Source organism: Diadema antillarum, unplaced genomic scaffold (assembly GCF_040938485.1).
Source record: "Diadema antillarum isolate AM-2024a unplaced genomic scaffold, OU_Dant_1.0 scf00000112, whole genome shotgun sequence".
Taxonomy (NCBI): Eukaryota; Metazoa; Echinodermata; class Echinoidea; order Diadematoida; family Diadematidae; genus Diadema; species Diadema antillarum.
In genome coordinates, this window is record NW_027271001.1 from 1,483,534 (window position 1) to 1,509,370 (window position 25,837).

The following is a 25,837-nucleotide window of genomic DNA, read 5'->3' on the forward strand; positions in this document are numbered from 1 at the left end:
CCTAATAAAAGGCGGGGCTGTCTCTTTTACTATTATCACTTTTTTTATATCTCAGCCATTTGAAAACCAATTTTCATCAAATAAACATTGAATCCTTCTTAAAATCATATGCTCTTTCATATTTCATAAAAGGTTTCTCATTATCTCACTTAGGAATGTTCAAAACGCAAATCCCCACCTCAACCAGCACTGTGCAGTCCCTTTAACACTTTCATGTTCAGACAATTCAGATTTCTATTTAGTAACAATTCTAATCCACCAAAAGAGTATATACCAATGAAAACACATTTCACTCCACCACATCTTCCTTTTGTTACGCTAGTGCGTCCAAGCCATCTAAATCGGCCGTGAGCAGGAATCATTTTTGTTTTAAACTGAAACGAAGTTTCGTTTATAATAAAGGGGTAATAATTACCCTTCTCATGCATCTATTTGCCAAAAAGAAAAAAAAAACAACAACAACCGGCCACTCACAAAAACGAATGGCCTTAAAGGGACTGTACAGTACTGGTTGAGGTAAGGGATTCATGTTTGGACATTTCTAAGTGAGATAATGAGAAACCTCTTATGAAATTGAAAGAGCATGTAATTTTAAGAAGGATTCAACGTTTATTTGATAAAAATTAGTTTTGAAATGGCTGAGATATCCAAAAAAGTGATAATAATAAAAGGCGACAGGCCACAACTTTATTAGGATCTCTTTGTTTCACCTTGTTTTTGGATATCTCAGCCATTTCAAAACCGATATTTATCAAGTAAACTTTTGATACCCTTTTAGAATTGCATGCTATTTGACATCTCATGGAGTGGTTTCTGAATATCTCGCAAAACGTTAAAAGCTAAATCCTCACCTCGACCAGAACTGTACACACCCTTTAAACTAGACAAAATAGATACCCTAATTCATGCTAATGATACATATTTACCATTTTTCAAAGATTGTCCTTTCACACAAATTGATGAAAGAAGTTCAAATAAAGTAATCAATACAATAATCGTCTTCAGTAAATATCTGACTTTTAATTCATACACACAATCCAGCGATAAACGGATCGCAGAATATCTATTAGTTATAATACGAAATAATAATGAACAAGCAATTCAGTGACTTTGAGAACAATGTAGTTCATCTTTAAGTCAATCTTAACTTCAGTAAATTAGAAAAACGACATCATACCTATGTTGAGTGGTAATATTGCGTGTGGCTGTACATTGGACAAGTTTCTGTACCTACGACATGAACTGTGGTGCTCGATGATGGCGCTACACAAAGAAAATTACTAGTTCAATTTTTCGAGCTCGACATTAGTTGCACCCATCCTTGCACTTGGCTGCTCGCCTGGTACAGTAAGAACGATTTCTGTTCTTTCCTTGTCCATATGTCGGACACGAAGGGCGTACAGCGTCTTTAAAACGGCCTGAAGAAATAGCGTCAGAAAGGACACGCCTATCGTGGTTGCGGCCGCTTTGCCGGGTTCGTTTCCGAAGTCGAGCAATCCAGAAACGGAGGGATTTCCGTCAGAGTCCGTTCCTTCTGCCATCCAGTAGATGACAGTGAAGAGCAGGTAGGCGATCAAGCACGAGCTCGGGTAGACGGCGTGCAAGAAACGGACGACGATCAAGGTGATGAAGATGTCGAGGAGGCAGACGATTGTGGGAAGGATATGTATGCTAATGTAAAGTAAGATCGGTACCTTTTCCGATAAGGCATAAAACATAAGGTCATAGTACAGGAAGGTAACGACGATGGAGGGAGTGGCAGTGATGTTAAAGAGACACCACTGAATCTGGTACCGAAATTTGTCTGAAAGTACAATGAAAAATGTTGAGAAAATAAAAGTAGAGATTAAGTATAGACATGAAGAACGACTAGGTATTCTTCCCCCACAAATGTTCATTATCTTATCCATAAACGATATGGTATGATTATAAACTTCATATGATTGAATTTCAGATTAGCCAAACCATGTCCTCAGAAATAAAAATGAAAAAAAAAAAACTCTTTCAGGATCTGTGATGCAAATATTTATGTATGAGTTAAAAAAAGAAACAAAAACATGAATCACTTTAAATGATAGCACGCTGTAGTACTTTTGGATAGCAGATAAGTTTTCATTCCTGGCTTACATTGTACATGCCACTCTGTTGAAGATTCATGAGTTACCACTTGCTACTTTAATGGGATATCGTAACTGACAGTCCTGGGGGATTAACGTCAATGTACGACATTGCTTTTATTTCTTTGTAATAAGGCTTTATCTAACAATGCTCCCAGAGTGAAAGCCAACAGTTCCATGCTCCTACCTTTTGCTACAGCATTTTCTACGTATTTTCTTTTTTTTGATGAAGCAATAACAACAAGCAAAACTAAAAACCAATACGTCTGACATTATTGTTGATTACAAAGTCATGAAAAAATAAAAGAAACGGAGTGGAACAATTTACTGTAATCATTAACTCAATGACAATAAACTCGTCATTTACAGACATGACAGAAGTAGTTAAAGGGATGGTATAGTATTGGTGGAGATGTGAGAAATGGGCTTATAACGTTTTGCGAATTAGCATATAATGATACCAATTATGATATAATGCGGAGCATATCATTCTAAGAGGAATTCAAAGTTTATGAGGAGAAAATCGGTTTTGGATGGCACTCGAAGATTTTGGAGTGATCCTTGAGGTCACTACAAAAAGAGTGAAAATGAACATTTTCACTCAAAATTCACTCCAATTTCACTCTAAATTCACTCATTTTTTTTTTTTTTTTTGGAATCACTCCTTCAAGAATGAATATTTTCACTCGATTTTTTAAAGAGAGTATTTTGGATATCTCCGCCATTTTAAAAACATTTGTCATCAAATAAACGCTGAATCCATTAACTTAGAATTACATGCTCATTCATATTTCATAAGAGGTTTCTGAATATCTTAACTAAAATTTTAGAAACCTGAAATTAGGTCTCAACCAAAACTACAATCCCTTTAAAACAATTATGGTGTGGGTTCATTAAACCTTAACTTCGTACACTTGATTGCATTCATCTGAGTGTATGTGTGTGAAGTGTCTTTGGGTGTTTATCCATCTACATCAAGCTCTGCCTATCTTTCTGTCGAAACGGTGTCTTTCTCAGACTTTCTAAAACTTAATCACAGCTAATTAAGCTCCAAACCAGCCCTCAGTACGAGGCTGTTTTGAATCGTATGCGCGTTGCTGATACAAAGGGGTATATATATATATATACGGGTTCTTTTAGGAGAAAAGATCTACAGAAATTGTTGTTATAGGTGTCTTTAGCATTTTCCCAAGAAATAATATATGTATGTATATATATATATATATATATATATATATACATATATATTTCTTTGATTGTTTGTTTGTTTGTTTGTTTTTTTAATAAGAATGGTTTTCAAGTCTTTCCCAAACTAATTATGGTCCCGAAAGATGATATTGTGGAGAGTCTTCACCTCGGCAATCTGTTTCACCTCGGAAGTAATGCTGGTAGACTCCCTTCAAAAAACCGGTGACAAGAGGTTAGTTTTGCTGGCTTCACTTCCAAAAAAAAAAAAACAAAAAAAAAAAACAAAAACCACGTGATTGAGGGGGGGGGGAAGGTGTTTTGAGCCGATTTCCGTGAAAGGTTGGGATTGAAATCCTAACCCATTCTCATCCGTAAACTCGACATTTCTATGAATTTGGAACAAGTGTGTGTTTGGATAACCGTCTGAGTAGGGGTGGGGGTTGGGAAAGCAAGTTCAACTTTTACGCTACAATGACTTCAGTGAAGGAACCAAACACCTCTCCCCCTGCCCTTTCCCACCTTATGAATACCTTCAAATGCTGTGCTTTTTCTACTCTTCACGAAGTCCATAACAGCATTAAACAAGGCGAAGAAGACATAACTTGTTGCAGCAGTATACGTCCAGACAGGAAGGTAAATAAAAAACTTCGGTCCCAGTTTCTCCACACCGAGTACGATATAAGTTACCCAAAACAGGAAGAAATAGGCGGCAAGTTCAAACCGGTAGAGGGCATACAACCAGAAAGGCATTCTTGGCTGAAAGAGAAAAAAAGATGTAGTGAAAAAAGTTTAAAAATCTGAGAACATAGGTACGCATATGAAAATGTAGCTCATTATTGAATGGCGGATTTTTTTTTTTTCGGGGGGGGGGGGAGGGTGAGATCCGAGGGGTTTGGAGGTAAGGGAGAAATGGCAAATGTGTCATCTGCTATCTGCGATTTTCCTTGGGAAATTCAAAACTTGCCTACAAATTTAGGCTTTCCATCTTGCTTTTCTTGCTCTTAAAAAGCGCACTTTACAATAAAAAAAAATGGCTTTCGTATTTACACTGCGAAGTAAAGAATGACTGATAATGACTTTCAGACAGAATAAAAAGAAAACATTTCTGTAAAATTTGATTCAACCTTAACGAAAACTTTCATCAAGGTTGAATCTAACAAAGAGCCACATAACTGAGGTGAAGCTGTATATTTTTTTCCCTGACCTGCCTAACCTTCTAGCCCTCCATTGCCTATCTTATCATTTCCGCGTCAACAGAGTAAAAACTCAAAACATTCAACCGTAATGTAGTTTTCGTAATATTTCTCTCGTGAATATTTAAACAAACAAATGTTTGAGTGACTGCTACTTTAAACTGAAGTTGTTGAGAGTACCCGATACACAATAAATATATCTCTCATCTGCATAATATGCAACATTTTTTTTTTTCATTCAGAGTTAAACTTAGGGACTTTGCTTTTTAAATTGTTTACAAATACTTGTTGCCTAATCAAAATCACAACACAGAGCGTCATTTTTCTTTTCTTTGAAAAAAAAAAATTACTAGACTAAACTTTATCTGTGCTCTAGAATCTTCATTTATCCATTTTTCAGTTTCATTCCTAATTGACCTATTAGTTTCACATTCACAAAAGAAATGTACAATATCTTCCAACTCTTCTTGACGAAACGAATTATCACTACTGATTTTTTTTTTTTACTTATACAACTGCTAATATCTAAAAACGAAATCATGTTTCCTATTTTATAATGAAAATATCTCAACCCAATATCCACAGTCAAACGAATGAGATACTTCTCCATCTTTACAGTTTCAGGGGGACTATCCAAATGTCGTTTCCACTTAGAACATATCAAAGGTAAACACTTTGTTTTTCCAAAAACAGCTTTATAGATATACCTACATCCTTTTAATTCTTGCATTAGTATCTTAATATGTGATGAAAATAATGGATCTACAATACAATTTTGTTCACATCTTTGAAAAATACAACCATACCGAACCTTATTTACTCGACTTACGGAATAATTTGACAGGTAATTAAGTTTCATATAAAATTTCCGCCACATTCTGCACGGGTCAATAAATTTCCCTTGTTATCAACCAAATCGTTGATATACCCGATACCTTTTTCATCCCAAGATTTGAAAAATAACTGTACAGTTGCGTCCATCTGATACTTGAGTGAAGGAAGTGGAGAGAAAGGGGAGACTTGAAGTCAGCTTTAGAAAGTTAGGAACACCCTGCAGTATGATAATACAATATAAACTAAGATTATTAGTTGTCAAATTGCACATAAAATTCAGCGAATATTTCATTTTCAAGATTGGTATGTACCAAATATACCGATTTGACATTCGGAAAGTAAACAACGCTCAAGGTGATATTTAATTGTTAGACTTTTTGTCAGTATGTCGAGTAATGTCGTCCTCTACCACCTCATACTCACGTTTTGCGTAGACACGTCTTTGAGTCGGCTGCAACAAAGTTTGAAGTCCGACCATTGCACGGAGTACCATTTTCTGCTCTCGTCTTCACTGTTCATGGTCGTCTCCACGGTTGGTGGTGATTCCTCTGATACTGGACAACATGCATAACGATTTTATAAGTCATATACCAGTAAAGCGAGTGTTGTTTATATTTTTTTATCACTGAGTCTGTAAGAAGTGGTTGACATATACAATATCAATTACAAAAATATTCTAAGAATGTAGGATGTTACAACATTCTAGTTCATTCCATTTTACTCCTTTTGTGAAGAATGCTAACAATCAAATAAAATAATAAAAGAAACCTAAAACCACACCTTTTTGTGGTAGACAGTCCTGATCGTTTTTCTGGAGGAACTTTCGAAGAAGGAAAACTGGGATGGGTACGACAGCCAGTATACCAATAATTAGTCCAAGGATGAGACAGACAATTTCACGTTTTCCTGAAATTTGATATAGACAGAGTGAAAATGCGTTATTCAATAATTACAAGAGTTACACGCCAATGCACATGCAAAAAAAGGAAAGAAAATTAATTCATTAAATTTACAACTTCAACGCATTTTGCTGATAATGCCAAAGATGACAGTAGTGACTATACGTGTACGTGTACAACCATCGTACACAAGATTACAGTTTATTTATAAGCTTCTGACTGCTCTCTTCGAAATTGACTTTTTCCGACACATAAATAGTAGAATAGAATCTTTAGTTATTCGAGCAATCAATTACAATACTCGAAGCTATACATCTCAGATTGATCCAATGTCGAATGAGAATCTAAACATTGTTTCTTTTTCGTAATGTATATCTTTTAGCAGTGACGGCAAAAGCTATGAAATGACTAGCTATTATCCAGTAACACAAAAATTAACAACTTTTCACAAAACCTGATATAGGTAGAAGAATGAGTTCTTTGGTTGACGTTCCGTTCAGCGAGTCACCGGTAGCTATGCACACGAAGGTTTGCTCTGTCCCATGTTTAGCTGAAACATTGATTTTCTCGAACCTCTCGTATGTGCCGTCAGATAGTGATGTCTGTCGCGAAGCAAAGGATTTAAGTCTGTTTCCAGACTCATCAGTCCACATCATAGAAACGTCAAGCTCGGATCCACTCACGACACACGTAAGTATAATGAATGTAGCGTTAGACGGAGTTTGGTAGGTACACGTACGGTGAAGGGAGGGACTGTTATCGACGCATTCCTTGATTGCATGTTGTGATGATATCGCTAAGAAAACAGCCAATGCATAAAATGACACACATTTTAGACTCACATTATCATTTTTTATTACTCACCAAATAACCAGGACAGAGTTAAGGGTCGTCGTAACTTTCGTAGAACTATAATTGTTTGAGTTATGGAATGAGAGTTATACCGGGTGTCCCCAAAAAAGCGGAACGGTGGATTTTCAGTACCTTACGTTCTAAAAGTGATATATTTTTTGACATCATAAGAAAGAGCATCTTCTGCAGAAAACAATGATACCAAAATTATTAAATTTGGTTCAGTACTTTTTATTCTATACCAATTTCTGAAAACGCAGTCATTTTCAAATTTCGCCGGATTTTTGCGACTTATGAGATAATTTGAGTGCGACACGCGATCCATACGGTGAATATTGTGTAAGCTCGGTGATCAATGTCAACAAAAGATACAGCTTTCACATTGGGCACGGGCCAGGAAAAAAGCAGTGTATGTGTGTGTCTGTGTGTGTGTGTGCGCGCCCAATATGAAAGCGTTATCTTTTGTTGACATGGATCAACGAGCTTACACGATAGAAACTTGACAAGTGTGTAAAAATAGAGAGCAGGAGTGAGCCAGTCAGCCAGCCAGCCAGCCAGCCAGCCAGCCAGTCAGCCAATCAGCGATCTTGTCCCCACACCTCCGTCCTGTACAGGAAAGTGAAACTGCTCAGATAATGGGGACGGGAGTCCGAGTACGGGGGACTGTCACAGCTGATTGCTTCCGCGTATTCTCAGTCTTCCCGTCGTGTAGCGAAAACTCCCTATTAGCTCCAGTACCGAGAACATCTTGTAGATGTTTCTTTAAAGTCCTTTTTTTTTTCTGAAATACCTAACATGCCTCGGAAAGGAGTGCCTTAGCAGAGCATGTAATTTACTATAGAGTTTTAGCTCTATTGTGGCAGACGCCATCTAGACTTGACATGTTAAAGATCGGTGGCAGGAAAACCATCCGCCACTCCCAGTCGCCATTTTGCACGGTAATTTGACACAGGGCTCATCTTCGTTAGAGCGGCCTGGAGCCGTACACCGTCAGCCCATGGACCTCTATACACATGGACTATGAAAGGAGGTCTTTCTTTGATCAGACCAGCATTGCCGCCACCTGCATCTTGATGAGTACATTCAGACAGATGTTTGGACAATGACGATTGTGTAATCGTTCATTGTCACTTAAACAAGTACTGTTTCCCACATCATGACAAATTTCGTGTCACAAAGTAGGTAATTCCTCTAGTGGACGCTTGTGGACGCGCTTGTAACGTCGCTTACGGTAAATCAATCGTGCCGCCTTCCATTACTGCCCCTGTTTACCCTGAAACAATGTGCGAAAAATGGGAAATATTAAGTTTAAATCACAACCAAACTGCCAAAATACTTGCTTTCTCTAGTAAGTACATTTTGCAAATGAACAAACTGAGCGATGATTTCCTAATGTATGCTTCAACTGCACAGGCATGTCCTGATTTAAGAGAGCCATTATCCTCTGCTCATGTTGTTTTCAAATAATCAAAGCAACCGTCCGATTTTACTCCAGGCTGGCTGGATGATCCACAATGAAATCAAAGCAAGGAAGCATCTTTGCGATATTATTGTGACGCTTTTCATAGAAACAGGTGTTTGAATTAATAAACGAGCAATGTATGTCCATGTGTGGTAGGCCCCCATGCTCAGCCTCTATGCAGTTTTACACTAGACAGGGAAACAGACATTAATCCACACCGGTCATCAGTATTAGTTAAATGTGATTCGCAAATTTTCTCAAACATGCAAAAATTCAAATTCATTTTTCACTTCCATCAAATAAACAAAAAAAAAAAATTATACACAATGCATATGTACAGGATGTTTGTAATAATTGCAGGGTGTGATTTAACAAAATGAGTAGCAGATGAAAGCAAATAAACAAACAAACAAACCCGCAATTATATCTTTGTTAATATATATATATATATATATATATATATATATAGTAAACGAATCAGTAGAAAAAGAACGCCGTAAAAAATAATAATAAATCCTAGATCTTGAAGATCTTAAAAACGGAGCATAGCTCTCAAATACTGAAAGGCAAGGTCACACTCTTCATCAGTGCCCATGGTGTGACAAAAGATCTTAATCAAACCCGTTTCTGAAACAGACATGAAAACACGTCTGATCATGGGCAGACGGATTTTGAAACTCACCTTTCAAAGAAGTCACTGCGCTAAACAGATGGAGGTAGCGCACAGTGTCCATAGTGACGCATCCAATGACGCGTAGTCATGACTGCAAGATGACATGGCAAATCTCCGGCTCCAAAACAGTGAATCTGAAAAGGGCCTCATCGCCAACAGTCGGAAGAGTAGCAGATAATGTACACAGTACAGAAACGTAATAAGAAAATTGGTCTGCTCGGCATCTTGATGATAATAAGTAAACGAATCAGTAGAAAAAGAACGCCGTAAAAAATAATAATAAATCCTAGATCTTGAAGATCTTAAAAACGGAACATAGCTCTCAAATACTGAAAGGCAAGGTCACACTCTTCATCAGTGCCCATGGTGTGACAAAAGATCTTAATCAAACCCGTTTCTGAAACAGACATGAAAACACGTCTGATCATGGGCAGACGGATTTTGAAACTCACCTTTCAAAGAAGTCACTGCGCTAAACAGATGGAGGTAGCGCACAGTGTCCATAGTGACGCATCCAATGACGCGTAGTCATGACTGCAAGATGACATGGCAAATCTCCGGCTCCAAAACAGTGAATCTGAAAAGGGCCTCATCGCCAACAGTCGGAAGAGTAGCAGAAAATGTACACAGTACAGAAACGTAATAAGAAAATTGGTCTGCTCGGCATCTTGATGATAATAAGTAAACGAATCAGTAGAAAAAGAACGCCGTAAAAAATAATAATAAATCCTAGATCTTGAAGATCTTAAAAACGGAGCATAGCTCTCAAATACTGAAAGGCAAGGTCACACTCTTCATCAGTGCCCATGGTGTGACAAAAGATCTTAATCAAACCCGTTTCTGAAACAGACATGAAAACACGTCTGATCATGGGCAGACGGATTTTGAAACTCACCTTTCAAAGAAGTCACTGCGCTAAACAGATGGAGGTAGCGCACAGTGTCCATAGTGACGCATCCAATGACGCGTAGTCATGACTGCAAGATGACATGGCAAATCTCCGGCTCCAAAACAGTGAATCTGAAAAGGGCCTCATCGCCAACAGTCGGAAGAGTAGCAGAAAATGTACACAGTACAGAAACGTAATAAGAAAATTGGTCTGCTCGGCATCTTGATGATAATAAGTAAACGAATCAGTAGAAAAAGAACGCCGTAAAAAATAATAATAAATCCTAGATCTTGAAGATCTTAAAAAAGATCTTCAAGATCTAGGATTTATTATTATTTTTTACGGCGTTCTTTTTCTACTGATTCGTTTACTTATTATCATCAAGATGCCGAGCAGACCAATTTTCTTATTACGTTTCTATATATATATATATATGTATATATATATTATATACATATAAAACGTATAATACAAGTTAACTATAAAGGATGGGGATGGAAATGAAGGGTCCCATTAAAGGGGAAGGCTAGTAACTGATCAGTGGGAATCAGTGGAAATGCTGGGAGATGATTGTTCCAATCCTTATGGGATTCATTCAAGAGTTCATTGTATATCTATTGTTGTGTGAAAATGATTGGCTTCAGAACGGTCTCTTATTCAAGTAATGTGCAGATTAATGCTCCGTCACTGACCAGGGACGCTAACCTGGAAGCATTAAACTGCACATTACTTGAATATGAGACCATTCTGAAGCAAATCATTTTCACACAACAATAGATATACAATGAACTCTTGAATGAATCCCATAAGGATTGGAACAATCATCTCCCAGCATTTCCACTGATTCCCACTGATCAGTTACTAGCCTTCAACTTTAAAAAGCAAAGCTTGTACAATATGGGACCCTCTGAAAATACACAAGACGGCAATACAAAAAATAAATAAATAAAACGAACTAATGTCAACTGACATGAAATCAAAATAATTGTGAAGAGAAAAAAGAAATTAAGAAAAAAAGAAAAAAAAAATCAAAGGGGAAAAAAATCTACAGCACGTGCCATCGTGGACGCAAGCAAACAGGATTCTATGATGTAAATTTAGTGATGAAATACAACCTGGATTGAATTTGATGCAGAATTTTTATACGTAATTATACCGGTAAAAATACAGCAGAAGGAGAGAATAGACACATCGGTATAATACGGAACAATGACAGGAACATGTAAGAAGGACTTTTGTAAAAAAAAATAAAAAAAATAATAAATTCATAATAACTGTATAATGTTCAAAGAAATGATGACTTGACTGAGGTGGTAAAACGAATCTTACTCGGTTGGATGTTGTAAGATTATAATAAAAACAATTTTGATTTATTCTTGAAGGAGTTCAAAGATTGAGCTGTAGTAATTATTGTTATGAAGTGAGTTCCAATACTTTGGCCCATCGTAGATGATTGTGTTTTGAGCCAACAAAGTTGGATAATTGTGAACGGATTGATTTTTTTGAAACATTGTTTCAAATATATTTGGAAGATTGTTTTTATTATGTATACATATATTGTCCTAAATTAAACAGATACAAATCATTAATTTTCAATATTTCATGCTCAAAAAAGTGGGTCAGTATGGCACAAAAATGCAGTATGACATATGATAAGGAGTGATTTCTTTTGTAATAAAAGTAATTTATCTATAAGCGCATTGTATTTCCCCACGCGAGAATAGCGTAATTCAGATATGGCAGTATCAACTCTTTATGTGCCACGTTCGCACGTCCGGCTCAGTCGATTGCGTGCCAACTTCGCGTATTCTGCTCAACTAACAAAGCCGCCAAAACCGATCGATAAATCGCTAATCCCGCGGTAACAATCAAAGCGTTTCTCACGCTTTTGTTCCTCTCACATACGGCTTGCATTCTATGTGGTGATTGACTATCAAGCGGTGTTCCCAACTAGATTTCCGTGTACATTCTAAGCTTCTGTCATTAATGTGCAAAAGACATGCCTTTACAGTAATGTAGCAACTGGTACTTCAAAAGAAAAATTGAAAATAGAATCATTATACATTGTACATGGAAAGCAAAGTTTGGCATTCCTCTTTAACTTTGCTCACTATTATGTCCAGCTTAACAGAAAAAAATTGTAGAAGTTATACAAATTGGAAAAACAGAATTCTTTCTCAAAGCATGACTATCTTTGTGTCTCGGAATAACGTGGCACACAGGGGGTTTCCACCATGGCACATAAAGAGTTAAGGATGAATATAATGTAAGCAGGGACGATGAAGGAAAACAAAATTTAAGCTTATTAATTATACCAATATTACGCAAAATAATTTTACATTTACTGTCAATGTGAAATTTCCATAGATTTTTATCAACTGTTACTCCTAGAAATTTTACATGGGAAACGTTTTCAAGTGGAGTACCATCTAAAAAAATGTCAACAGGAAATGCCTCAGTAGAACTGCTAAAAAGCATATATTTTGTTTTTTGAAGATTAAGAGATGACTTATTTGCTTTTATTCACTGGGCAACATTTTCTAACTCTGAATGTATTGTATTCACAAGGGTAAGTGAATTATTGTGCGAAAAAAAATAAATGTCGTGTTTAATAGTCAAAGATGTAAATGTATGTGAGGGCATTACAGCCCCAGGGAGCCCCGTGAAATAAGTGATAACATATTGTAAGAACAGCTTTTAAAAATAAAGCGGAAAATGTTGATAAATTTGTTTGCGTTGTTTGGTAATTACTGCAACACTTCATTGTGAGAATGTGTACGTGAATCGGACAATATCGCAGGTAACGTTTAAGCAACATTTTTTTTTTTTTTTTTTTGTAACTAGAGGGTAGCCCATTGATAATTATTATGTCGTATCTAAATAAAATGGAGCTTTAGAAATGCGGCGCGGACGTTTGTGACTACACTTGATCTGGACGTTCTCCTCTTCCCTGCGTCGTGTTGAAAAGTAGTTTGAGAGTGTGTGCTAAGACGCAACCTATTACTTATAAAATGGCGCCCTCATTGTCGCACTATTGGGTAGCTCTCTGCCGTGTGAATTGAGCGGACGTAAAAAAAGCACAGAACGCGAGGTGAAAACTCAGGCAACGCGAACTAAGAATAGGGACTTTTCGATTTGCACGTTGAGCCAGGCGTCACCCTGTTATGACGTAGTTTTTACGTACTGCGCATGCGCGAGTGTCGACCCTCGGCTCATCGCACAAATTTCGAACGCGTTATATTAATCCCGGTTATCACCGTCCACCCAAATCGGTTGCGCCGCGCTCAACCCACCTTGCTATGACGTCACACTCCTCTCGGGTATCGTGCGAAAGAGCACGATGACTCTCGGGAAATCCGTGCTCAGTTCACCTGTTTTCCTTTTTCTTTCGAGAGAATATCTATATTCTAATTACATGAAAGCTTATGATCTTGATAAGTCACAGCAGCAACGCTGACATACAAACTGAAGCCTCTGGTACCTACTTTATTTGCCCGTTTTCACTGTTTCGCACTTTGCAACTGCCTACCGTAGTCCCACACATGCATTTACACGTAATGCTGTACGCAAACAGATCTTGGTGCTTTTGGCATAGCTAGTGCAGCAGTGCATTTGCCTAGTAGTCTTACCATGCATCATGTTTTAAAATCCACATAATTCCTCCCAGGATACGCATCTAGTAAAAGACAAAATAAATATCACAAGTACAGAAACGAGTCACAAATTCCGCATATGCACGCAAGGCACAGGTTGCCTCCTGCACACGCCACGAGACGTGACGCCGCACAGTGGGCCAGGTGTGAATGAAAGTGCGCCAAAATAGGGATTTAGTCACTGGAAGGAAATTTATTTTTTTCGTATCCTAGGCACAAATTACATCCTCCTGAACACCTCTGAATAACAGTATTTCTTGAAATTGATTTTAAGTGGATTGTTTATCTACAAACAGACTCAAAATTTGTGAATATTGGGTAAAACACGTGTAAATGCATATTGCGGTTTTCAAAAGGTTTCCGCCGAACAGGTCGTTTGACCCTCTTCAAATTTTCAACACATGTGTCAAATTAATTATTTTAAATGATCATAAACTCTACAGGCCAGATTTTATTCCCTCTGAAAGTAATTTGGGTCAAAACAAGGAAAATTTGGCTAAAAATAGCAAATTTCTTTTAATGTGAAAAAATGGTCAACATTCCCACCGATTCCCGCGCTAAAAATATCACAGTCGCCTTTGCTGTAGTTCCTGCTTTACAATGATACCAAACTTGGCTGCAATCTTCCGCAATCTTGTGAAGAAAACCCAATTTTCCATCCGCATGTTTGCCTGTTTTTTGCCAAAATCTCGCGTGCGGTGGCAGCACGCATCCAATGGATCCCCATACGCAGGCAAGGCACACACAACAACAGAGACCACAGAGAGAGCAAGAGAGAGGGAGAGAGAGGGTGAGAGATGGGGGGGGGGGGGGTCTGGGGAGGGGCGGGGTGTCATGTTCATCATGATTGATAGGTGTACAATGTTCACATCAAACCAGCTAAATGACCATAAATGTCTCGATGGTCTGTAACCCTATAATGCCTGTGTAGACAGTTTCTTGCACTGATTAACAGCATGCCGACTACCCACATTCAAGAAACCTACAGATCTGACGTTCTCCTCCTGCACGATTCTTTCGACCTGTTTTTTCGTGGTACCACAATTATATTTTTATATCCTCTTATTTTTGGTAATCTTACAGTGTTGATAAACAGTTCATGGTACTTTGTTTTAGCATGATGTTTTCGCAATATATACCATAGGCTTCTGCTTCTGTTATTGTATAGGGTTATTGAGGTGTAAGGTCAGTTTCCAGTGTGGGTGTTAATGATTTTTTTTTTCCCCTGTATTGAAATTCCGAGTTCTTCATGCCTTATGCATGCCTGTAGACCACAGTGGTAAAGTCAAGTTGGAAGGGGGAGGAGAATCATTCGGGTTTTTTTTTTCATTACAAAAATGTAGAGTATCCTTTCTCCGAAAATATATGTATGCCCTAAAATGTAGAATAACCATCATTTTCTCCCCTTTATCAAATAAAGTAGATACTATTTTCAAAAGGAATGTTTTAACTGAATTCTTAGTTTATTATAATAATATCACCTCTCTGTCTTTCAGTCTACCTCCGTAAGCACATCTTCCTCCATCATTATGCGATTATATCTATAGTCTTGTAACATCCTACATACTTACCAAAAATTCTCATTAATTCATTTTGAAGAAGTATGAATACCTCTCTAAAACATTTTTAAGGCTTTATATATTATGGCCTTAACGAGCTTAACATAATAACTTTATCAAATTTCCTTTCAATTTGTGAACAATGTTTGTTTCTCACTTATCTCTTATTTGCAATGTTAACGCATGCATTTTCAAGAGGAGACATAATATAGCAAACTAGTGATAAATACCAAAAAAGTCCTTGAGGGCGCCCCTCCAAGTGTGACCAAAGTCTGAACCTTTGACGTCTTTCTTTTATTTTTGTTTCTTTTATTTTGTTACTTTTCATGTTGTTTCAGCACACGCGTTATCCCACAGCTACAGTTGGCACTATCAATTTTCTAAAATTGGAAAAATATTGAATAATATATTATATTATATTAAATATTATATTTCTCATTGGATGTTCACAGCCAATTAGAAATCCCTATGTAAATGACGTCATATGTGTTTGAAAATATTTTCATTGCACTCTACGGGTCTGATTACCCCAAGATCGATCAATTTAGCGTACGTTTTAAGTCGATCTCGGTGAATATGAATTTTGGCGCACTTTGGAGCCATTCTGGCCCACTGTGCGCCGGCGCCCGAAATCGAAATGTGTTTTAGCAGCGGGTCAACGTACAGATGTGACGCCTTGACGTACGGTTGCGCTCGGCGGCACGTCCTTCTCGTTCACCCAATCGAAAACTCCCTACTAGATCGACTTTGACACGCGATTATGCGCATGCTCCGAATAATTTTGCCCCCCTCTGAACATCCCCGCCTTGAAAATCTAAAGCTCCCTAATATTTGCAGATGGCGCGACGCATCGCAACGTCGAGTTTACTCCCAGGCAGACGAAGAAAAAAATATTCACAGCAGAGCGACTGTTTTCGCCCCTCTCTAGACAGAGCTTATGGGCGCAGGCTAGTGACTGCGAAATGCGTGTTCCTATATAGCGACACTTCGGAGTTGGAACAGGGAGAGTGCGTTTTAAGTCCGCGCATCTACAAGGATGGTCCATACACATCAAGATTTTTGACACTTGATTCGAGACTTTGTGGATGACGCAAAAAGAGAGAAAGTTGAGTGGGTAGTGCATGACGCACCTGTAGATGTATAATGATGTGAATACATTCTTGTATGATGTAGAATTGTGTGAAATCACAAGTTTATGATATTATAACGATGTGAAAATGAGGTCGATATAAAATGAAATGTGAATACAATTCGAATCTTGTTAGCTGCATTATTGGTTTATATAGTACAGAATCCTAATGGCAGCGAAAGCAGTGTTTGTGTAGTAGATGACGAATGTTATAGCTTTCATGCGTGCGGATTGATCATTTCAGTATCAGCATGGCAAAGGATGTGAATAGTTAAAGAGTTTAGTTCTGCGCTGGATAGTGGTTTAAGCGTGTTCAGAATAAGGTGACAAATTGAAGTTTTACAAATGAAACTGGTTCAAGCCAGGATCCCGTTTACACTGAGGTGTAGTTGTGGGACATAAACAAAACAGCTGAACAAACTTTCTTTTGAAATCCAATTTGTTTTTCTTTTGTATTATCAAGGTAGTATTATTCATTTCATCATAACTCATTTCACCCTGAATTCTGGCTTCGCACTATCTGTTTGTCACGACCTCCTTAATGAGATTAAACTTTGTTAATATTTTCACAAATTGTTGTAATAATCTGTACATATGTTAACTGTGGATGGCACGAGTGTGCTTGTTTGATAAGTCCGCTGATGTGACAAGCTTTCTATGCAAACATAGAATACAATTATATAACTTTAACGTAATCGACGTACATTACGGCGACTTGATCGAGACTAGATATCAAGGGAAAAAATAACATGCACTAATGTCGGCAAACGAACAGGAGGATAAAGTGCAACACCGCGGTGTTCCAACCCTAGCCTCAACAAAGCACATAGTTTGAGCAAGGAGGTGAACTAGAGAATGGAGTCACAACCGTCTTATTTCCTTTGATAGGTATATGTTCGAAGCCGCCACTCAAAAATATTTGAAGCATGTGCCAAACAGAATCTGCCGCGCAGATACGAAGACAATTGATTCGTGTCCCATTACATAATCACCAGCCACTTTCAAAGGAAGATATGTCTTTGTGATGGATTTGCTTTTCGCTATCCCTTCTTATAAAAGGTAGGAGATGCAGACACGAGGATGCGCGAATGGAAATTGAGCAAACATTGCTAAAATAAAGATTAAAATTACTCGACTGGACATTCCCAGTCACTAATCTGATATATCTATAAATAAATAATTATACTTGAAGATTATTCCATATTAGTTTTATTTGCGGCAATTATACGGAAAAGTGATAAAACCAGCTTTCCAGGATGGCACAGTTTTAAACATTTTCACATGATACAGCTCTGATTTACTCTTTTGCGCAAATTTCTGGACGGAATTGACTTTTGTTTTACATGCTTTATTATTAAGTAAAATTTTATTACATTTGATAAAATAAGCAAAATATGGCCAACATTATGATAACGTTCAAAATGAATCTTCAGATTGCTCAGCAAGACGGCGGCCTCAAACATCGATCATCAAATGCACAAGTGCACCTGTGGAATTATTTTGTACATCAATAGAAATCTGACAACTGTTTGAGTAATTACAGCCAGTTGGAACTCCATGTATAAAACCTTTTATTACCTATACCTTTTTAATAACCTATTAATTTCATTGGCCTTGCAGTTATTGTTTTTCATGACGTCAATGGATTTGATAACAATGATTCCTTTACCGGATAGCAGAAGGTTCTCACTGCGGCCGAAATATTTTAATTTGGTTTATTCACAACAGTAACGTAGCTTTTCCGAGGCGACTTTGACTAATTTTCCTCTCAAAAAATAAAACAAACAAACAGACAAACAAACAAATAGTGATTATGTAACTGGTTGAATGCAAGAGAACAAAAGAAATTAAAAATGATAAAAAAAATAAAATTAACTCACAAATAAATATCTAAGAAAAGAAACCATCCCCTTCTGATAGCAAAAAAATCACTTACAGCTAACTGCTAAACGGACAGAGTTCTCAAAACTATCGAAATTCTTCAAAACCACTTGACAAAGGTAGAGACCCTCATCTGCCACCTTCAAGTCGGTGATGACAAGGCTAAAGTTCTTGTTGATGTTGAAGCCGTCCTCCCAGCTATCAAAGTGCCCATCGATAAATTCAGCCTTGCTGTTCCGTTGATTTGAGATGCTCTCCTTAATCCAGACCACAGCCAAAGGTTCCCCTTGGAAGTAACATGGCAGTCGGATGTCTTCCCCTTTCCATCCCCGAACGCTGGAGACAGTGTCTACCACTGACAATACAGCAAAGGATATTTGAGTATTAGCAAATGCCTTGGCCGCCTCATGCATGTTCAATAATGTGTCTTGAAAGATAAAATACACAAAGTGTAGAATTTGGCTTTAACCTTATCACAGCTGTCTTACATCGAGTCTGTATACAAAATTATGCTAATATCTAATGAAGCTTTTCATTGCAGGTTATGAGCAAATATTTGCAATTAGCAAACCTGCAAGATGGAAGTTAATGTTCTTAAAAGATGTGTTGTATCCATGTGTGTACTTTGTTCATGCCTGGATTTTTGGATATGCAAATTGAAATGCAACATATACCTTTGCACATTTCCTTAACGTACACACAGAGAAATTACGGTTCTAATTTGCACCCAAGAGGGTGCATATCGTTTGAACACCAGCGGCTCCATTTAGGGTTCTATTTTGGGGGGTGCTTATTTAGCACCCTATATTTAACACCATATATGGTGCATATTTGCACCCCTCCATTGGGTTCCCTTTCTGCACCCAATAGGGTTCATATCGTTGTAACACCAGCGGCTCCATTTAGGGTTCTATTTTTTGGGGTGCTTATTTAGCACCCTATATTTAACACCATATATGGTGCATATTTGCACCCCTCCATTGGGTTCCCTTTCTGCACCCCATAGGGTGAACAAAAATTCAGGTGCAAATTTCCACCCTTTCTGGTTCATATCGTTGTAACACCAGCGGCTCCATTTAGGGTTCTATTTTTTGGGGTTCTTATTTAGCACCCTATATTCAACACCCTATAAGGTGCAAATATGGACCTCTATACAGGGTTCCCCTTCTGCACCTCATACCTGCACCCATTATGGTTCATATTGTTATTGTTGTAATTTTGCACCCTATGGGGTGATAAAGTCACCGCAATATAGGATGCAATACAATTTGCACACGTCTCTATATATGGTTACCTTTCTGCACCCCATATGGTGAAAATTATAACCTTTTTTTTTAAACCAAAATAATTATATACTGGATGCCTTCACTGACTTCACAAACAATTACCTAAGGTAACACTCCAGACATGAAGCAAAATAGCATGCATAGATTTACACACAGTTTCTCAGTCAATTAAATCCACAATCTTTCGAAAACTGAAGTCAGAGACTTCAATTCAACAACAAATAGAACATAAACATGATGAATACAGTGCATACTTACATATAAATTATTAACATTTTAATATATGTCTCATGAAAGAGGGACAAGTCAACAGCGATTTTCTTTTTCATGGTTTACTTTAAAGTGAACATCAAATATACATTGTATTTCTACAAATTCTAATACGAGATGCATATTTTGTCATAAAAAAGGGCAATGTAATTTAAAAATGTATGAAATTTGGTCAGTACATTGAATAAGAAAAAAAATTCATTCTTTCCATCAAATGATTACTTTTTTCTTCTTTTAAAGGAAGTTACCACATTGACAAAAAGCACTAATTCTTTTTAATTAAAAAATCCCTGAAGCTTAATGCAGAGTAATAGTAAACTATGTGAAAAATATCTTTCACATTGTCCTTCTACTTCTAGAATGGATCATAGATATGTACCTTGAATTTACTGGTACATCTTACGTTAATCAAAAGCACCTTTATGACGCTCTTAGACATTAACAGCGATATGTCAACTCTGATTTCTCGTACACAAGTTATTGCCAAAACAATGAAGGGTATGGCAAAGTTCTGTCATATACATGTATAGTTGAAACTCACGACTTGTACTGACATATTCCATCCAATTCCAAGCTTGAGAGCTTGCTAATGTGCCCCATTATACAATTAGTATACTTCACATTTTGTTTTTCATATACGATTACACCAATGATAAGAGAGGTGAAAAAAAAAGAATTAAAAAATGAAGAATGCACATCTAAATTTGGTTACTTTTTTATGCACACAGCTAAAGATATGTCCCAGTTATAATTCTCGGGCAGAATAGCACATCTGAAAACACTTTTCATTGCATCAAATTAACATTAACAATTCCACAGAAAATGTTACCTCAGAAAGGGGAAAATAAGGTTAACCAATCAGTGGTATGACAAACTGGACATAAAGAGGAAGGAATATGTCTTGTGAGACAAGTTTAAAAACAATCTTTTTTTGATACATTTTTTTTTTTCAAGCGATGGAAACAAGAAGCACATTGTACTCAGTAGACCATAAATATAATTACACAATGTATGCAGTTTATCCCCAACATTCAAAATATTGTAAAGAGCAGTCAATTTTTCACATTTATAAAGCAGGTATTGGTATTGGCACCATCACAAGCATAATGATCAGGAGCAAAATATATCATTATTACTATTATTATCATTATTATTACTATTATTATTATTATCATCATTATTATCATTATTACTATTACCATCAATATTCTACAGAGATTTATGATCATGCCTGAGAAATACCTCAAGTGTTGATGTTACAGTCTCACAACTCTTCCAATCATTTTAACACTTAAATTTCACCAAACCTTACACAAATATATCAGCACTTTATACAACCTACTTAAAGAAAGCTTAAAATTATAATCAGAGTTAGAGGGCAAGTCCACCTTCATATAGACCTACTGTACATGTGGATTGAGTGAATGCGCAGCAATAACCCAGTCCGGATATAGCTCATGTGCACATAGGTACAAATGACCTTTCATTTTTCTCAGTTGGTTAGGCACTTCACTCAATTCAAAGTGACATAATGCAGCAGCTTGCCCACCATAGCCATTTAAGGAACTCATATTCAAACAAAGAATGAACCTAACCAGTGTAGATGAAGTGACCAGTATGGTTCGTCAATCAACACTTAGGGAATCATCTATTTTATTAAGTGCTGTTTTGAATATGTTAACAAACTTTTTTTTTGTGTTAACATTGCCAAATACCAGGCTTGCTGTCAAGTGGATGTACTGGCAGGCACCATTTATAAGGATTCCATGAATAATCCTAGCATTACAGATGCTTATCTCAGTGAAATTAAAAAACCAACCTGTCTCTCGGTACAAATAACCATTTTCTGCACATGCTCAAACTGGTACCCTGAACTGGCTTATACGATTAGAACACATCGGTAAAAAATTTGAAAAGCGGACATTCAGTTCAAAAGTTAATAATCTTTAAATTATTTGTGCAGTCGCAGCAGAGTGAGAAGAGTACTACAGTTTATGATGTCACATATGTAGAACAATTCAAGGAAAACCTAAAGAGAATTTCACTTGTTTTTTCTTTTAGGAAAAACATGCACATTTCCTCGACAAGTCACTGGCGTATGTAAGGGCAATGATAATAGTTTCTGCCTTCTTAAAGAGTGAAGTCCAGTGTTTTTTTATATGCAAAAAAAAAGTAGATACGATATGTTGAGTTTTCTCAGGTTTTGGAACAAACTCTATTTTTCAATCCTTATATACGTAAAGGGTTTGTGAGAAAAACCTGCTTTTGTCAAGTGTCACAAAGCTACTCCCCTTATGACATTGCATTGCCAGAGATTGCCCAAAATTGACATACATTGTGTTGCTGTCTACTACAAAAACCAGCAGGCGACTTATTTTTTTTTTGTTCCCTACTTAATCACGGCCGATTGATCTCCAATGGTAATTAAGCCACTGCAAGTAGCACCTGCGTTTGACGCATGTTAAACGGGTTGCTATTAACACCCTGATTTCCATTCAGTATTTGTACTGTTTTTTTCTCTGATACGTGTGTTAATGGGTGCATGGTTAAAAGTCCCACATTCAATAGCCAATACAGATGTTGCAAGAAATGTACCTTTACTGTTTACTCCCCTTTACTCCCCTCCCCCCCCCCCCCCCCCCCCCCTGTATACGGGAAAGTCTCCCTGAACTTGAACTGGGCAAGTGTCACGGTCCTTGAATTCTCTGTCTGTACGTGTTTTAAAACACAACACCTTTATACTGAGTGGTCCGGCTATCCCCTGGTGATCTGTTGTAATTGCGTACTAGTAATTATTGTAAGTGTGACCAAGATGGGTCTAATTGTACCAAATTTTGTATTGTATATTGAAACCCCACACACATTTGCACTTTGTACACACACCTGCACAGTAGTATGCACTTGCAAAATGCACATTAGCACCTATGCAGTTGTTGTCTCTCAAATCTCCGGTAATTTACATTTCTGTATTACGGAATGGCGTCGTCACATGTGAATACCCCCGATATTCCTGCTGACATTATGCCTATGCGCGACAGTAAATATTACACACCCCTTGAATTCAATGATATTGTATCGTATAGTTCAGATAATATTTCACTTCTTCATATAAACTCTAGGAGTTTGAATAAAAATTTTGAATATTTGGAAAATCTTTTGCACTCTTTAAACAATTTTGAATTTTCTGTTATTGGAATAAGTGAAACTTGGTTACATCAAAACTCCCCAGATATCTTTAATTTACCCAATCATAAATTAGTTAGGGCTGATCGTCAAGGAAAAAGGGGTGGCGGTGTTGCGTTTTATATTGCGCAAAATTTACAGTTCAAAATCCGTTCTGAAATCACGTTAAGATATGCAGAAACGTTATTTATTGAAATTGAGAACCCAATCTCTAAAAACGTTATTATAGGTTTAATTTATCGACCTCCTGATCTGAATTGTGAATTATTTTGTGATGAATTGGATTTATATCTCCATAAGATAGGTAATGAAAGCAAACATGTTTTTATTTTTGGTGATTTCAACATTAACTTTTCCCCCACATCCGATAACAATAATTCCCTTAATTTCATGCATTTAATGTATTCATATGGTTTTATGTCGATTATCAATAAACCCGGAGAAATCCACACTCGTCAACTCAGATTGATAATATATTTTCGAATGTGTATAATAATACAATTATGGGGGGTATATTATGTTCTGAAGTTTCTGATCATTTACCAATATTTTCAATTTGTGAATGTACAGTGGGTCGTAATAAATTACATGATAAAATATGGAACTATAAAGAGTCAAAACGTAATGTGGAATTATTGAAACAGAATTTATTTTTAGAGGAATGGACAGATATTTATAGTATTAACAATGTTAATTTGGTATATAAATGTTTTAATGATAAATTGTTGTATTATTATGAAAATAATATTCCTTTATGCAGAATAAAAAGTAACCGAAATAAACCAAGAAATCCTTGGATTACAAAAGGTATTTTGAAATCCATAAACACTCGTAATTTTTTGTATAAGTTACATATTCGTAACCCAACTGAATTTAATTTGAATATGTATAAAGTTTATCGAAATAAATTGACAAAATTGATTCGTTTATCCCGCAGATTATATTTTTCTGATAGAATGAAAAAGGTTTCTTCGAATATTAATGCAACATGGAAAATTATTAAAGAGGTCCTAGGTAAAAAGCCTGATTCTCCGCCAACGGATGATGTCACATTAAACGGTATTAAAATAAATGATCTTAATATGTATGCTAATTCATTTAACTCATTTTTCGTTAATATCGGTCCGGAACTTGCTACTAAAATTAGCAATACTTCTGCTCATTTTACAGATTATCTTTTTGACCAAAATCAAGAGTCTATTTATTTTAACCCAACAAGTCCCAGTGAAATCATTAGTATCACTAAATCTTTAAATAGCTCTAAATCTTGTGGTTCTGATAAAATAAGTATGATGTTATTGAAAGAAATAGTTTATCCACTCGCAGAACCGTTAAGTTATATATTTAATCTTTCTTTATCACAAGGTATTTTCCCTGACCTGCTGAAAATAGCGAAAGTTAATCCTGTACATAAAAAAGATGATCCTCATGAAATTAGCAATTATCGTCCTATTTCTTTATTGCCTAGTATATCCAAAATCTTAGAAAAAATTGTTTATAATAGACTTCTTAAATTTATTAATAAGTATGATTTACTTATTCCCAATCAATATGGTTTCAGAAAAAATTATTCAACTGATTTAGCACTAATACAAATTTATGACAAAATTACGAGTGCTTTTGCAAACAAAGAACATGTTGCAGGTATATTTTGCGATTTGAGTAAAGCATTCGATACTCTTGATCATTCTATTTTACTCACCAAACTTAGTCATTATGGTATTCGAGGACAAGCACTTTTATGGCTTAAAGATTATCTAACTAATAGAAGACAATATGTTATTTTTAATGGTTGTGAATCTGACCCCCTTTTAATTAAATGTGGTGTTCCTCAAGGCTCAATTCTAGGCCCATTATTATTCCTTCTTTATGTTAATGATATCATAAATACATCCTCTCTTCTCTCTTTTGTTCTATTTGCTGATGATACGAATATATTTTATTCTCATAAAGATCTTAAGATTTTAAATGACACTTTAAATATTGAAATTAGTAAAGTATCAAATTGGTTTAAGTCTAATAAACTTTCTTTGAATATAAAAAAGACTCATTTTATTCATTTCAAACTTCATTCTCATAATGAAGATACGTTGATACATATTAACATTGATGATATGCCATTAGAAAAGAAAATGAATTCAAAATTTCTAGGAGTATATATAGATGAAAGTTTGACTTGGAATGAGCATTTACATCATGTTACAACGTGTATTTCTAGAAATATAGGGATAATTTCCAAGCTGAAGTTCTTTCTTCCTCGTTCAACTTTATTTCTATTATATAATTCCTTAATTCTCCCATATATAAGTTATTGCAATGTTGTATGGGGTACTTGCGGCTCTACCAAAATAAATTCTATATTTAAATTACAAAAGAAAGTTATACGTATTTGTACAGGATCGCATTTTCTGGCTCATACTGATTCTTTATTTCATGAGCTTAAAACATTGAAGGTTTTTGATTTGAATATTATTCAAGTAGCAGTAATTATGTTCAAATATATACATCATCAACTTCCATCATCGTTTGATAACATGTTTAGGTTCAATACTTCTGTCCATTCGTACCCTACTCGTATATGTAGAAATTTCCACCTTTTGAATCCCAAATTATTAGTGACACATAAATCTATAAGACATTCGGTTCCGGATATTTGGAATAATCTCCCGGATAATATAAAGTCTTGTTCAAGTATTTATTCTTTGAAAGCTTCACTTAAACGATATTTGATACAATTATACTCTCCAAACCATTTGAGCTAACAAATAT

The 25,837-nt window shown here is 36.3% G+C and overlaps 1 protein-coding gene across 1 annotated transcript; it reads right to left on the reverse strand.

Moving 5' to 3' along the window:
- Window positions 1-763: 763 nt before the first annotated feature.
- Window positions 764-7,021, reverse strand: LOC139719620 (protein rolling stone-like). Its single transcript, XM_071631027.1, has 5 exons — window positions 6,686-7,021; window positions 6,113-6,238; window positions 5,756-5,886; window positions 3,836-4,061; window positions 764-1,804 (listed from the first exon to the last, which is right to left on the reverse strand). Exons 1-5 carry the CDS (start codon window positions 6,885-6,887, stop codon window positions 1,281-1,283), a joined length of 1,209 nt encoding a protein of 402 aa, XP_071487128.1. The 5' UTR covers window positions 6,888-7,021; the 3' UTR covers window positions 764-1,280.
- Between the last annotated feature and the right edge of the window lie 18,816 nt (window positions 7,022-25,837).